This window comes from Callorhinus ursinus, unplaced genomic scaffold, assembly GCF_003265705.2.
Source record: "Callorhinus ursinus isolate GAN/ISIS: 27379988/994484 unplaced genomic scaffold, GSC_fseal_2.0 scaffold20, whole genome shotgun sequence".
Classification (NCBI taxonomy): domain Eukaryota; kingdom Metazoa; phylum Chordata; class Mammalia; order Carnivora; family Otariidae; genus Callorhinus; species Callorhinus ursinus.
This window is the reverse complement of record NW_027397082.1, coordinates 23,105,981-23,119,477: the sequence shown is the minus strand read 5'-3', so window position 1 is coordinate 23,119,477 and position 13,497 is coordinate 23,105,981. Positions and strand designations below refer to the sequence as shown.

Here is a 13,497-nt window from a genome sequence, read left to right as displayed (position 1 = left end):
TCAAAGCCCACATTACACACAAAATGGGAGAAATCAGGACATCTTAAGAGTTGGTAAAGACCCGGAAAGACCCCCAGTCCTGCCCTCACGCAGCGATCCTTTTAATAACATTTCTTATGGATGGCTTTGCAGACCCTGCTTGAAATCACCCAGAGATAGGATTCTCGCTGCTTTTCTAAAGTATTTCTTATCCTTTGAAATGTGAATTGTCAAAATTCTGGCCCCTTGCAATGTCCCTCCATTGGTCCTGCAGCACAAGCAAACCCTTCGACCGGGCTGACCTTCTCTGTGCTGCCCTTTCCCCACTCAAACAGACCCATTTCCTTCCAGCCTTTTTTGTCTACAGCACACAACACACTTGTCTACCTGCTCGCGCTTCACTGGGTAAAGAACAGCATGGGAATATCCCATTGTTGCACATAGTGGGCAATAAACTTAGGTAATTCTAAGAGTGACGTGTTGTTGGGCTCAGCCAAAGCTTAAATAAATTGACCAGTAGGGGAACTGAGTGTAGGAGACGTGCCCTAGGCAGGGGGTTGAAGTTATCCATGGCCTCAAATAAATGAAATATGAAGTATGCTAGAATAGTAATAATCCTGCAATTACTTATTGCTTTACAGTAGGAAAAGCATTTTCTTTGGCATTTGCTAGAAAGTATAGGAGGGAGAATCAATAATAAGGAAAAATGGAGAGTCCTGGCTTCTAGAGTGAGCCAGACAGACCTTACTTGGATCCATACTGGATCTTGCCCCCAACAAATTGGGTGATTTAACCTCTCTGAGCCTTCCCCCTGCTTTAAAATGAGAGTAGGTACCTGCTTTTAGGGTTGTGGGGGCTGAAAATGATGTGTGTGAAGTCCCTAGCATATAGACATCCAATACACAATAGATCTCACTACAGACAACAGCGAGGTTGCTTTCGAAATCCCAGTGGGTGGAGAGGCACAGTGATGAGGGCAGTGAAAAGGGCAAGGTTACCTGGGCATACCTGAGTCAGGCGAGAGCAGAGTAGTACAGGCTGAGGAAGGGAGAGCGACAGGCAGAAACAGAAAGGACACTGCCTCAAAGATGGGCCAGTGGAGGAAGAAGAGATGGGCAGGAAGGCAGCACAGCAGAGTCAAGAAACTGGCAGGTGGGTGCAGGGGGAGGGCAGAAAACAATGATGGGAAAAGCCCATCAAAATAGACCAAGATAAACACAGGATCGAGTCGGGGGCAAGGGGGGAGACTCTGATGCCAGAAGATGATATGGCTATGGGAAGGACACACGTTTGTCATGGGCAAGAAAGGGAAGACCACAGATGAACAAGTTTCCGGGTACCATCTTAACCATGCGGGGTTGAGAGAGGATGGTAGATTAGATTTGGGCCTAAAGCAAAGGGAATATAGTTCCTCTAGGGACTAGAAGGGGGGGATGTTTGTTTGGCCCAGGAAGGTGGGTGAAAGTTATAGGGTTATATCTGAGCTCCCTCCAGCAAGAGCAGTGGGATGTTTGGACACTTTCAACCCTACTCCAACTTGGATGGATGGCGTGGAAGTGTACTAGGTGCCCTGCTCTCCGTGGGAGCCTGGGTGTCCTTGGAATCACCTCCACACTGTGATGAAGTAGCATCTACTCCAAGCCCATAGATTCACGCTTGCTTTGGGCTACAGTGGTCAAGGCCAAGCCTCCTAGAAAAATCTGGGAAAGTGTGAGGGGTAGGAGTAAAAGCTGAAAAGGTAGGGCTCAGCCTTGCAAAGTGGTAGCTCTGTCTTCTTTGCCTTTTTCAAGCCTTATTAGTGCAGAAGGAACCATTCCCTGCTTAGATAATGAGATGGCTCAGGTAGGATGCCAACAACTGTTTGCAGAGAGTTAAGGAATGAGAAGGCAGGGCATATCCGTAAGCTTTTGAAGAAACACCTGCAGGAAGCCAGTCCCCCTCATCAACACCCCATGGTGGTCCTTTGGCACTGGGACAGAGGGGTGTGGGGATCAAGGTGAAATCATATTCTTTATGTGAGGAGTGTGCGACCAAAATGGCCAACCCGCAAATGCCACCATCTCCAGAAGTAAGGGGAGATGAGCTCTGCCTGCTGCCAGGCCAGTGGGCTCTGAGGGACACTGCCATCTGGCATCGGGAGAGGGACGCAGAGGCCACCTGGCACCTTGGTCAGTGCCGTGCTCCAGCTGGGCTCCGGGCAGAGCCTCCTGCCCATTGGCACCAAGGCAAGTTTCTTTCTCTTGGTTCAACTCTTCCACAGGGACTTTGTAGTTTATCTTCCAGTTTCTTTCACTGGAGAAGTCCTAACACATGCACTGGGCTCTGCGTGTTCCCAGGACAGCCTATTGATGGCTTTTCTGGAAAATGGCTGGGCAGAGGAAGCTGGCCGTGTCCAGTCCCAAGGCCTGCACTGACCAATGTGGTCGCCATCAGCCCGTGTGGCTGTCAAACCCTTGAAATGTAGCTAGTCTGAATTCAGCTGTGCGGTGAGTGTAAAAAGACACTGGATTTCCAAGACTTAGAATGAAAAAAACCCACAAAATATGCCATTAATGTTGTGTATATCAATTACATATTAAAATGACAGTGCTGCTGGTAAATGGCCATAAAATTGATATATTGGGTTAAATGAGATATATTCAAATAATTCCATCTGTTTCTTTTTGGGGGGAGGGATAAGGTGGCTGCTAGACAGTTTAAAACTACATGGCTCTCCTTTGTGACTTGCTCCCTATTTCTGTCAGACAGCGTTGCTCTAGACTGCGGCCTCGCCTCATTCTCCCTCCTGGGGACCCCGCAGAGGAGGCAGAGAAAGCAGCAGGAAGCCCAGCCCACAGGTGAGGAACATGAGCCTCAAGTACTCTTTGATCTCGTCGTTCCCTGCCCAGTGAGTATTTACCGAGCCCTGTGTGGGCCAGGCTCTGGGAGTCTAGTGGAGAACAAAGCAAGTATGACCCAGTCTCTGAAAGGAAAACTGACCTGCCTGAGAGGAGACACCTTGAGGGATGAAGACAGGACAAAAATCCAAACCTCAGATGCCACATCCAAAGCCCTTTCCCCCATGCCCCCAGGGCACCCGGAGGGCGGAAAGGCAACAAGTTTCAGAACCAAGTCACAAACACACTACTGAAAAACTGAACGCCCCTCACTTGACTTGCCAGGGACTTGCACGTCTCTGCCGCGGGAAGAATGCACTGGGGGGCCCTGCAGATCCTGGGTCTGTTCAGCTCTGCCCCCTCAGAACTTCCATTTCCTCAACTGTAAAAGGAGGGTGATACTAATGCGGACCATGGGGTGGTTCTGAAGAGAAAGTGAGATCACTCACGTGGTTTCTGGCACATTCAGTAGAGTCCTTTTTCTTCCCTTAAGAGGCCCCCCGAAGCTTCCACTAGTCCTGGTTCCTCTTTTAGGATTCAGGGTCAAGCTCACTGACATAAAAGAGACGCCAAGCCAGGCCTGTGCATTAAGTTAGTGTAGATGGGCCTTGGTTAACACACCTTCATGGGCATCTAAAGAGAAGTTTGCAAACTGAGAATTGAAATGCCCTTGAAGTGTGAGGCTGGGCACAGTGACCCCCCCCCACCCAAGGTTGAGTGCCTCTGAGGTCCACACGTCCGCGGCCCAGCCACCGCCCTTTTGCCTTAGTCCTCTCTCACCAGCCTGAGCTCTTGAGGACAGTGACCGTGCCTTCCTGTGTCCCCAGCGCCTAGCACAGCACCTGACACATGGCTTGATGACTGCTGAATGAATGCTGACTGTGGCAGAAGGAGAAGATGCTATCCTCCAACTGCAAATGCAGCTGGTTGTCGTGGGTACCCAGAGTCAGCCAGTCAGTGCTTTACACACCAGCCCAGCCTCACAGAGGGATGCACGCCTGTCTGCGGCCTCGCCTGGCCTCGCCAAAACACGCAGGGGGGCTCATCTAAATTTGAGTTGAAGATGAACATTTCTTATCATTTTTTAGCCACGTGTGCAATATTTGGGACATGCTTATACTAAAAGATCATTCTTCATCTTACATTCAAACTTAACTGGGCATCCCTTTTTTTTCTTTAATCTGGTAACCCTGACCTCCAGCTTTAGTCGGTCCTCTCAAAAACACGCATCACTGATTAGAAGCAGCACCAGGAATGAGGCGTGGGTGGGTTGGTGCCACTCGGTTACTAACTCCCCAACACCTAATTTACAGAGCGGAGGGTGCATGTCAGAGAGGAGGACACAATTAGAATAAATCCTTCTAATCATCCGTGACATGTGGGAAGCGAAATCTGGCCTCCTGGAGCCGTCCACATCTCAGTCCCTGGAACTTGTGAATCCGTCAGCTTACTTGGCAAAAAGGCCTTTGCAAATGCGATTAAATTAAGGATCTTGAAACAGGAGATTATCTTGCATTCTGTGGGTGGGCCCAATGTCGCCACACGGGTCCTTATGCCTGAGAGAGGGAGGGGGACACACAGGGCAGAGAAAGAGATGCGGCTGTGGAAGCAGACGTGTGTGATGCAGCAGGACAAAGACTCAACTGTCCAGTGCTGGCTTGAAGATGGAGGGGAACCCAAGCCATGAAATGCGGGGGACTCCTCTAGATGTGGGAAAAGGCAAGGAAAGCTGACCTCCATAACTGGAAGATGAGAAAGTTCTGTTGTTCTAAGCCTCCACATTGGTGGTAATTTGTTACACCAGCCACAAGAGACTGATACATGGTGATAGCAAGAAGAAATCGTCACTTCCTTTTTTGCCAGAGGTAACAATAACCACCTCAAAGACTCCTTCTTTAGCAAAGACAGTTCATGGGACTAACCATTAGACAATGCGCTTTTGCTTACACGGTTTCATTTTCTCCTGACAGCTCTGCCATAGCCTCGTATGTTATTTCTAGAAGTGGGTGATTCGGGGTTCAGAGAACTTGGGTCACTTGCTTCAGGCCACCCGGCGAGCGTGGCTGCTGCTGGGTCACATGCGGTCTGGGCTAGGGTGGGGGACGCGGCGGGGGCGGGGGTGCGCAGACTGTGAATTTCCAGGCATCTCAACCACAAGCTGACCTGCATTTGAAATACACTTGCTGCAGCCTGGCTTTTTCACTTGAGAAAGAATTGACTCAATTTTTCCCTCCAATTATCCACAGCATTGTGATTCTTGTTCTGTTTCTGCTTGGGTTTTGCTCTTCCAGATGCCTCGAGACCAAAAAAGAAGAACCCCCCACACCTGTGGGGCACTTCCCAGCTTATAAAGTATCTCTACAGCCATCATTTCAGTGGGGCTTCACGACGGGTCAGGTAAAGTGGGCAGATTTCTTCCCCTTGTTTCAGAGAGGAAACCTGAAGTTTCGGTAAGGACGAAGAGCTGCCTGCTCAGGCTCACGGCTTGAGAGGGTTTCCTCTGACACCCACGCACTTAAGTAGAACCTGTGAGAAAGGGCTAAAGAGCTGGCAGGTGCAGAGAGTGGGAGTAAGAGAGACACCAGGATTTCTGGGCTGACACAGCCAGGAGTCCTTGGAGAGGAGGAAAGGAGGGGAAAGCAGCTTCTCCCTGGACGTGAGTGGTGCCACTGACCGAGAGACCTCAGATGTGGATTAGCTAACATCATTCGGTGGGTGCTGGCGCGCTGCCGGACGCCCGGTCACAATGCACTGGGGACTATCCAGACCTCCCTTTTACAGTGTGGTCTGAGGGGCTTCCAGAGCCTGAGAGGAGAGACCTGCTCCGACAAAGGAGTCCTGAGTAGCCCCTTCTGCTGAGGCCAGGAATGCGGGCTTCCCATGCCATTCTGGGTCACTTTCAAGATTCTGCAACACAGCAGGTCCTCAAGACCACATGGAAGCTTGTTCCCTGAGCACCCCTCGCTCTCCTCCCCACTCCCACCCCCTCGAGGGGAGACTTGAAGGCCGGGGGCTGGTGCGTCAGCAGCTGAAGAGGGAGGCTGCCTCTCTGGCCCACATCAGGGAACGCGAGGCAATGCTGTAGAAAGAGTTTGGGCTTAGGAGTCAGACTGCACTTGGATTCTTGATCTGTCACTTAACTATCTGGGTGACCCCCAAGCAACTCTTCTCAACCCTAGTCAAACGTGATCCAAACCCAATGCAAAGGGTTATTTTGGGAATTAAGTGACATCATGTCCACCAAGTACTTTGCACAGTTCCTGACACAGAGTAGGTGCTCAATTAATGAGAGTGACTACACGAATATTTATTATCAACGTCAGTTTCCCTGAGGTTTACTAACTTGACCTGGTAAACTTATTAAATCTAGTTTCCAAGTGCAGTGGCAGAACTTTCTGCCCTGTAGCAGCCCAGGCCCTGCCTGCTCCTGAGTTAGTGGTGAACCCGGTTAGAGGCAGCTCAAAAATGGGTCACTGCCTTCTCCCCACAGGGAGCCTTGCTTGATGCTAAGGTTCCATATGGGTTTTGTGATTCTTAAGCCAGGGGGGCAATACCTCTTCCTGTGACTAAAAATGGAAAAAAACTGCTAATTCATACCCTTGAAAAAATTGGCTGCAAAGCCCGCTTTATTGATAGAGCCATCGGACACAAACTTCATCCACATTCTGTTGGAGCTGGATTTCACATCTTCCGGCTTCTCGTAGCCACAAAAATGGCCAATCAGGGTGCTCTCTTCCGTGGGGCCGTCGCGGATTTCCAGGTAGTCATATGCACAGCTGTCATGCCTTTCGATCTAAACAGAGACACAGGGGCAACGTGGAAGATGACGGATGGTCCTGTTTATTCATGTAAGAAGGGAACTTAAATAACACTCTCAAAAATCTAAACAGGAGGCAGAAGGACCCAAGTGTGTCCTGGGCCCTCCAAGCTGTCCCCTACTTGTGGAAGCCCAGGGAGAACAAAACTGTGCAGACTAAGAGACGATACACAAGGAAGAACAGTTCTGCACAACTTCCTGGGATCCCCTCCTAGACTTTCAGTTCCCCTGGGCGGCCATCAGAAAGGAGGTGGACGCAATTTCAAAGTTTGCAAAGATTTTGATGCCAAATGTCCAGGTACAATGCACCGTGAGCTTGAAATGGTCTCTTAGGTTCCTGTTTGCAACCCACAAAATGGAAACCCATCTTTATGGAGCAGAGAGTGACTAGCAGAGTTGACATTTACTTCATCCTTGGTAAGAAAACCCTAGCAGTACTCACCTCGAAAGCTTGGAAGGTAAGCCCCACGTGAAACCCTTCCGAAACCGTAATCCTCCAAACACATTCCTTGGAAGGTCTGTAGTCATCCGGGTAGTTGGGAGATTGAATCTGACCAGCATCTTTGTTAATGTCTCCCCCACACGTAGCTTTAGAAAGAGAGCCAGGAGAGGAGGAAAGGGGTCCCCGGTCAGACCTTAGGAAGTGGCCACCCTTATCACCACTAGGTGGCTCCACGTGGCAACATTTTCATCTCCATCCAACTGAGACTGTGCCTCCGGAAAGGCACAATTTCATTTGTTTGCAACTCTGGATTTTTTTCATATAAAGAAAATAGCCAGGTAAGGCAGCATTCTCCACCTTTGCTGTGCATCACGATCACCTGGGGAATGTTCCAAGCTGTGGAAGCAGGGGCCACAGCCCTACAAGTTCTGAGGCATGGGGTCTGGGGGAGCTCCAAGTAGCAGTGAGTTCCCCAAGTGATTCTAATGTAGAGGGTAGGGGACCACTGACACAGAGGGACGCACATGTGTGTGCGTACGTACGTACACACACACACACACACACACACACACACACAGGTTATTTCTTTTATAAAAACAAAACCTTGGCCTCTCCAAAATTACAATTTACCCAATACGTGGAACAAACTTTAGCAGAAATGCCTTGGGGGCAGTTGCCTGGAGCCCAGACTTATTTGTTTCCTCAACTCAACCACCAAGGTGGCCTCGGAGGCCCTTTCAAGAAATGTAGTTGTAAATATCCTGATGTTGCCCAAAGTCCTGTTTTCATCAGTGAAACAAACAGAGGGCCAGAGAGGTTAGGTCCTTTGCTCGGGCTCACACAGCTCTTTGGAGGCTGCTCTCCCGGGCTCGGGGTTCTCTACCCCGGACAGGCCCCACCATGCAGCTGCACTGGAATGGAGTTCAGCGGGGTGGTAACAGGCAGACAACACCTGTCCTGAACGAGGCACAGCTGGCCCCTCTGCTTCCAGAGTGCGGAGGAAGGGGCCCCGGGGTGGGGGATGCCTCAGCCCAGCCCCTGTGGGGGGTGCCCCCACCCTCCTGGCTCTGGCAGCTTCCACGTGTGCCTGGGGGGCGCTGCATGTGAAGGTCAGAGCACATCAAGGGCTCCCCAGGGGGCTTCTGTTGTCGTGAACACACCTTCGTACACTGCGAAGAAACCCCTGCCCAAGATGCCACTGCTGCTCCGGAACTCCACCCAGAGCCGGCTGTCCGTGGAGGTGAGGGGCTCTGGGACTTCATCACCGCAAAACCTACCTGGGAAGTGGAAAAGACTGGTCAGGTTGCCGCAGCCAGCAACAAGAAACTCATTACAGACCGACAGGAAGTGGCGTTTCTTCAGTGGCGCTCCAGGTGAGCAGGAACCTTGGCCGTGGTGACCCATCCTGTCGCGCATACAAGAACAAAGGCTGGAAGGAGGCAGTCATGCAGGCTGTGTGTCTCTTCCAGGCTGACTTCAAGAGCATTCCAGACTCCGGTCACTAAAGTACCCAGAGTATAGCCCGGGCACCCCCTCCTCTGCCACGCGGGTCGGGTACGGGTGCTGCAGGCATGGCGGGTAACGGTCTGAGGCAGCGAGGCAGATTTCCTCCCTCGGTATTTCCTACTACATATGTGCCCTTCTTTGGGGGGCGGCATGCCTTTGGGAAGACATTCTGCTTTCCTTGCCTCAGAAAAGGGATGCCAGAGAACATATGACAAAAAAATCAAATCTTCTAGGCTCTTGAATTTCACAAGCCTAGTCACAATTACAAAGGTTTGGTGGAAGAAGACTCAATGAGTGAGAGCACATTCTTCCATTTTCACCCTTGTAGTCTTAGAAAGACTGCTAGGACAGATGAATGGCGGACCCAGGGACAGAGGGGATTAGAGAGGGGACCACGGACCCTCTAGAAGGACCCCGTATGCTGTCCCACCCTGAGCTAAGACCCTTGATGGAAAAGGATGATAGAGACCCTGAATGGGTTCAAGGACCTGGGAGAAGGACACAAAAGCAAAAATGGACTACTGGGACTTCATCAAGATAAAAAGCTTCTGCACAGCAAAGGAAAAAAAATCAATAAAACTAAAAGGCAACCTACGGAATGGGAGAAGATATTTTCGTGACATAGCTGATAAAGGGCTAGTACCCAAAATCTATAAAGAACTTATCAAACTCAACACCCAAAAAACAAATAATCCAGTCAAGAAATGGGCAGAAGACATGAACAGACATTTCTCCAAAGAAGACATCCAAATGGCCAAGAGACACATGAAAAAGTGCTCAACATCGCTCGGCATCAGGGAAATCCAAATCAAAACCTCAATAAGATACCACCTCACACCCGTCAGAATGGCTAAAATTAACAAGTCAGGAAGCAACAGATGTCGGCAAGGATGTGGAGAAAGGGGAACCCTCCTACACGGTTGGTGGGAATGCAAGCTGGTGCAGCCACTCTGGAAGACAGTATGGAGGTTCCTCAAACAGTTAAAAATAGAGCTACCCTATGACCCAGCAATTGCATTACTAGGTATTTATCCAAAGGATACAAAAATAATTATTTGAAGGGGCACCTGCATCCCAATGTTTATAGCAGCAATGTCCACAATAGCCAAACTATGGAAAGAGCCCAGATGTCCATGGACAGACATGACTCAGCTATCAAAAAGAACGAAATCTTGCCATTTGCAATGATGTGAATGGAACTAGAGGGTATTATGCTAAGCAAAATAAGTCAGTCAGAGAAAGACAAATACCATATGATTTCACTCACATGTGGAATTGAAGAAACAAAACAGATGAACACAGGAGAACGGAAGGAAAAATAAAATAAGATAAAAACAGAGAGGGAGGAAAACCATTAAGAGGCTTTAAGTATAGGGAACAAACAGGGCTGCTGGAGGGGAGGTGGGGGGATGCGGTAAATGGGTGGTGGGCATGAAGGAGGGCACTTGATGGAATGAGCACTGGGTGTTACATGCAAGCGATGAATCACTAAATTCTACTCCTGAAACGACTACATTAACTAACTTGAATATAAATAAAATCTTTAAAAAAATAATAAAAATTAAAAAAAATAAAAAAGGATCTGGAAGAAGGACAGAACTGTGCCCCCAGTCACTGGGCAGAGCCTGAAGGGGCAACAAGACCTTAGATCCCCATGGACCTGGGGTCAGAATAGGAGCATCAACATGGTTCATCCAGACATTAGGTCAGGAGACAGGCATGCAGAGTTCTTCAGGCAAAGGGGGTATGGAGGTGACTTTCCCATAGTCCAGAGGATGTGGAAAGCCACAGGACATCACCCACTGAATGTCTTCTAGGGAGATATGGGCTCGGCACCGATCTGAACTGGCCTAGAGTTGAGACAAGAAGGAGGCCCAGCAGCCACTTACGATTCTTTGCTCAGACAGAGGGCTGGAGACCAGGCATGAGGACATCCAGCAAGGCCAGCTGGGATGGCAATATGGATGCCTCCCCTGCCACCATGCCTTGGCAGAAAGTATATCCCTTATCGGACCCCCACCTCGAGGGAAGAAAACACAATCTGACTGAAGTTAACTTCCCACTACCTGATAGAAAGGGGCTCATAATTGCTGTTGAAATTCTGTTACTGAAAAAATACAAATAAATGTATGTTCCTCAGACACTCAGATCCAAGTCTGAAATTTGGATCTTCTACAGAGGAAGAGGCCGAAGGCCATGCCTTCCCAGTGTATAGTAATCCTTGACTCTATAATTCCTAATGCCATCTAAAGATGGCAGCCAACGGCAGGATAGGAATGGGGTTGGGGTGGGACATGAGCTGAGTTGTACTGATCAGTTCACAACACAGACCAGTCAAGGTCTATTTGGACTGGAAGTCATGGTTCTCTTAAGTACTAACTGTAGAGTCACTCAAAAATCCATTTAATATTGGGGAAATGGGGAGTGACTGTTAATGAGTACGGATGTGCTTTCTTTTGGGGTGAAGATATTCTAAAATTGATTATGATGATGGTTGGTTGCACAACTCTGTGAACATACTAAAAATCTTTGTTTACTTTAAATGGTGAGTTGTATTATACATGAATTATATCTCAATATTTTTTATGTCTATTCAACAGATATCTAGTGGGCACTTCCTTATTGCCAACACCACTTGAAGTTATAATTCCCCTTTCCCTTCTGAGAAATGGGGGGAGTGAGGTTCGGGGAGGAATAAAGACCACTGTGGACATTTCCTGATGGCCAACTGTGGATACATTCTTTGGGGAGACATGGGGTAGAAGCTGCTAATCTCCTTCTGCTTCCTTCCAATTCTGGCCACCTGCAGCTCTTTGGATTTGGTGAGCTTAACATTAAGTGAGATGAGCTGAAACTTCTGCCAAGAATTTGGCAAGGAACAATCCATCAGAAGCCTATAAATTTTCAGTAATGGTTACTCTGGCATGGCCAATGAGTGTCAATTAATTTGGAAGCACCACGTAAGCGTGGGGAAGTATTGCTTACCAGTGAGGAGACAGGGCTGCTGAACAGCATTGCAACAACGTGGGGTCACAAAAGGAATTCCTTCTTAGCCAAACCAAGTTTCAAGTACAAATCTCTCCTTTTAAAACCCCAGCTGTCACAGCCACTGGAGACTGTTTCCAAAAAAGAGAAGAACTTCCCATACCTGCCTTGCTGCCTAAGAACCCAACCAGATGAGATGAACCACCTATGGTTGGACCATAGGACAACCCCGGTCTGCCCACTACTCTGGAGGAGAGAGGAATTACTGCAAAGCCAGACTTGGTAGGATAAATTACAGATTATTTCTAAGTCACTTCTCTCCCCCAATCACCGTGTAATTCTTAACTAAAACCCTCTACTTTGTCCCCTTTTCTCAACACTCTAATCTCCACCGTAATGGTTCTAATGAAAGCCCTTTGTTAGTGAGCATGACACTGTCCTAAGCACCGTACGCAGATGATCTAACTGCATCCTGCTCCCCCCTGAGTTAGGGACTGTTAGTAATCTAGGTTATGAGAAAACCGAGGATTGAAGAATTTGAGTTACATGCACTTTTGAGTTACACTCAAAGTTGTAAGTGAAGCAGGACTTGAACCTCGGCAGTCTGGGATCTTGACCTTCCTCATCAACTTTACCTCCTACTTCATCAACCACGGCTACCATCATCAAAAGGAACTTCTCTGTTTGGGGTGGGATTCTGGACACGGTCCGCTTTTGGATGAAAAGACATGAAATCTGCTCTCTGGGAACGTACGCATCGTTCCCCGTTTGGACACAGACATTTAGGAACAAGGATCAAAGCCTCCAACCATACAGCGAGCTTGTGGCAATGCCAGTCTGGCTGTCTGACTCCCGCCATCGTTTCTGCTCATTTGGGAGACTGCCCCGGCCCAAGGAGCCCCAGGAGTGGGGCCACACGACACCGATTGGCCGGCCTGGTCTTTCTGAACTTCCCCCCCTCCAACTGCAGGGAATGGGGGGAGAGGGGCTTTTGTGTGCATGGCAGACAGTTCTACATAAAAAAGTGCATTGTTCGCGTAATTCCTCCGGCAGAAATAAGGGAGGGGAATCCAATTAACACGACAGTATTTAAGTTTACTGGTAAATTCTCTTTGTAGCACCGCACCCCCCCGCCCTGTTCCTCCCCACTTCAGGTGCAGTCTCATGAGTGACCCCTGAAATAGAAAAACCAATTTGATACCTTTAACCAGCTGTGAACTATTCTCATTCTACTTACATTTCTCTTTAATCACTTTGTGAAACGGTGGGTCCCAAACAGCCCCCTTCCAAGAGAATGAACAGGCTGGGCAGAAACTGGACTAGAGAAAAGGTGGCAAATCCCTAAACGGAATCTGGTTCCTGGCTTGGAGGAGGAGTTTAATAAGGATATCAAGAAGAGGAAATGCAGATGAGGGCACTACAAGTGGGCTCCATGGGGAGTCATAAAGGGTTCATTCATAAAAAGTTATGCGTCCATTATGCCTGGATTTTCACACACTGCCCTGGGAAAATATGCAATGCACAGTTTTTCAGAGCAAGATGCATACTTTCACAATCCACCCTAATCCGCTCTCCCTCCTGCCAAAGGGGCATTGACCTGCCTCCTCCCAGCAGATTTCATGGCACTGACCCCTCCCAGGGACCAGTTCGGCCCACACAATGCACTTGTTCCAAACACAAAAGTGCACTAACAACTGCATTTGGAAACATCAGAGCAGGGCCAAATAGTTGGCAAAGGAGAATTCCTGCAAACGAAGAATGACGGTTACAGGCACTGGGCCATGCCTTGGCTGCAACACAGCGCACACACACACACACACACACACACACACACACACACACTGCAAAAGTGTGTAAAATATGAGCCGAAAAACACCTCACACAAAACGCAA

The 13,497-nt window shown here is 48.8% G+C and overlaps 1 protein-coding gene across 1 annotated transcript in view; it reads right to left on the bottom strand.

Moving 5' to 3' along the window:
* The window catches only part of TLL2 (tolloid like 2), a 122,417-nt gene that overhangs the window by 15,498 nt on the left and 93,422 nt on the right, over nt 1-13,497 (bottom strand). The window contains exons 12-14 of the mRNA XM_025880974.2: nt 8,275-8,391; nt 7,115-7,260; nt 6,453-6,648 (exon numbers count right to left, since the gene is read on the bottom strand). Of these exons, the coding sequence (XP_025736759.2) occupies nt 6,453-6,648; nt 7,115-7,260; nt 8,275-8,391 (459 nt within the window). The remainder of the gene's footprint in view (nt 1-6,452; nt 6,649-7,114; nt 7,261-8,274; nt 8,392-13,497) is intronic.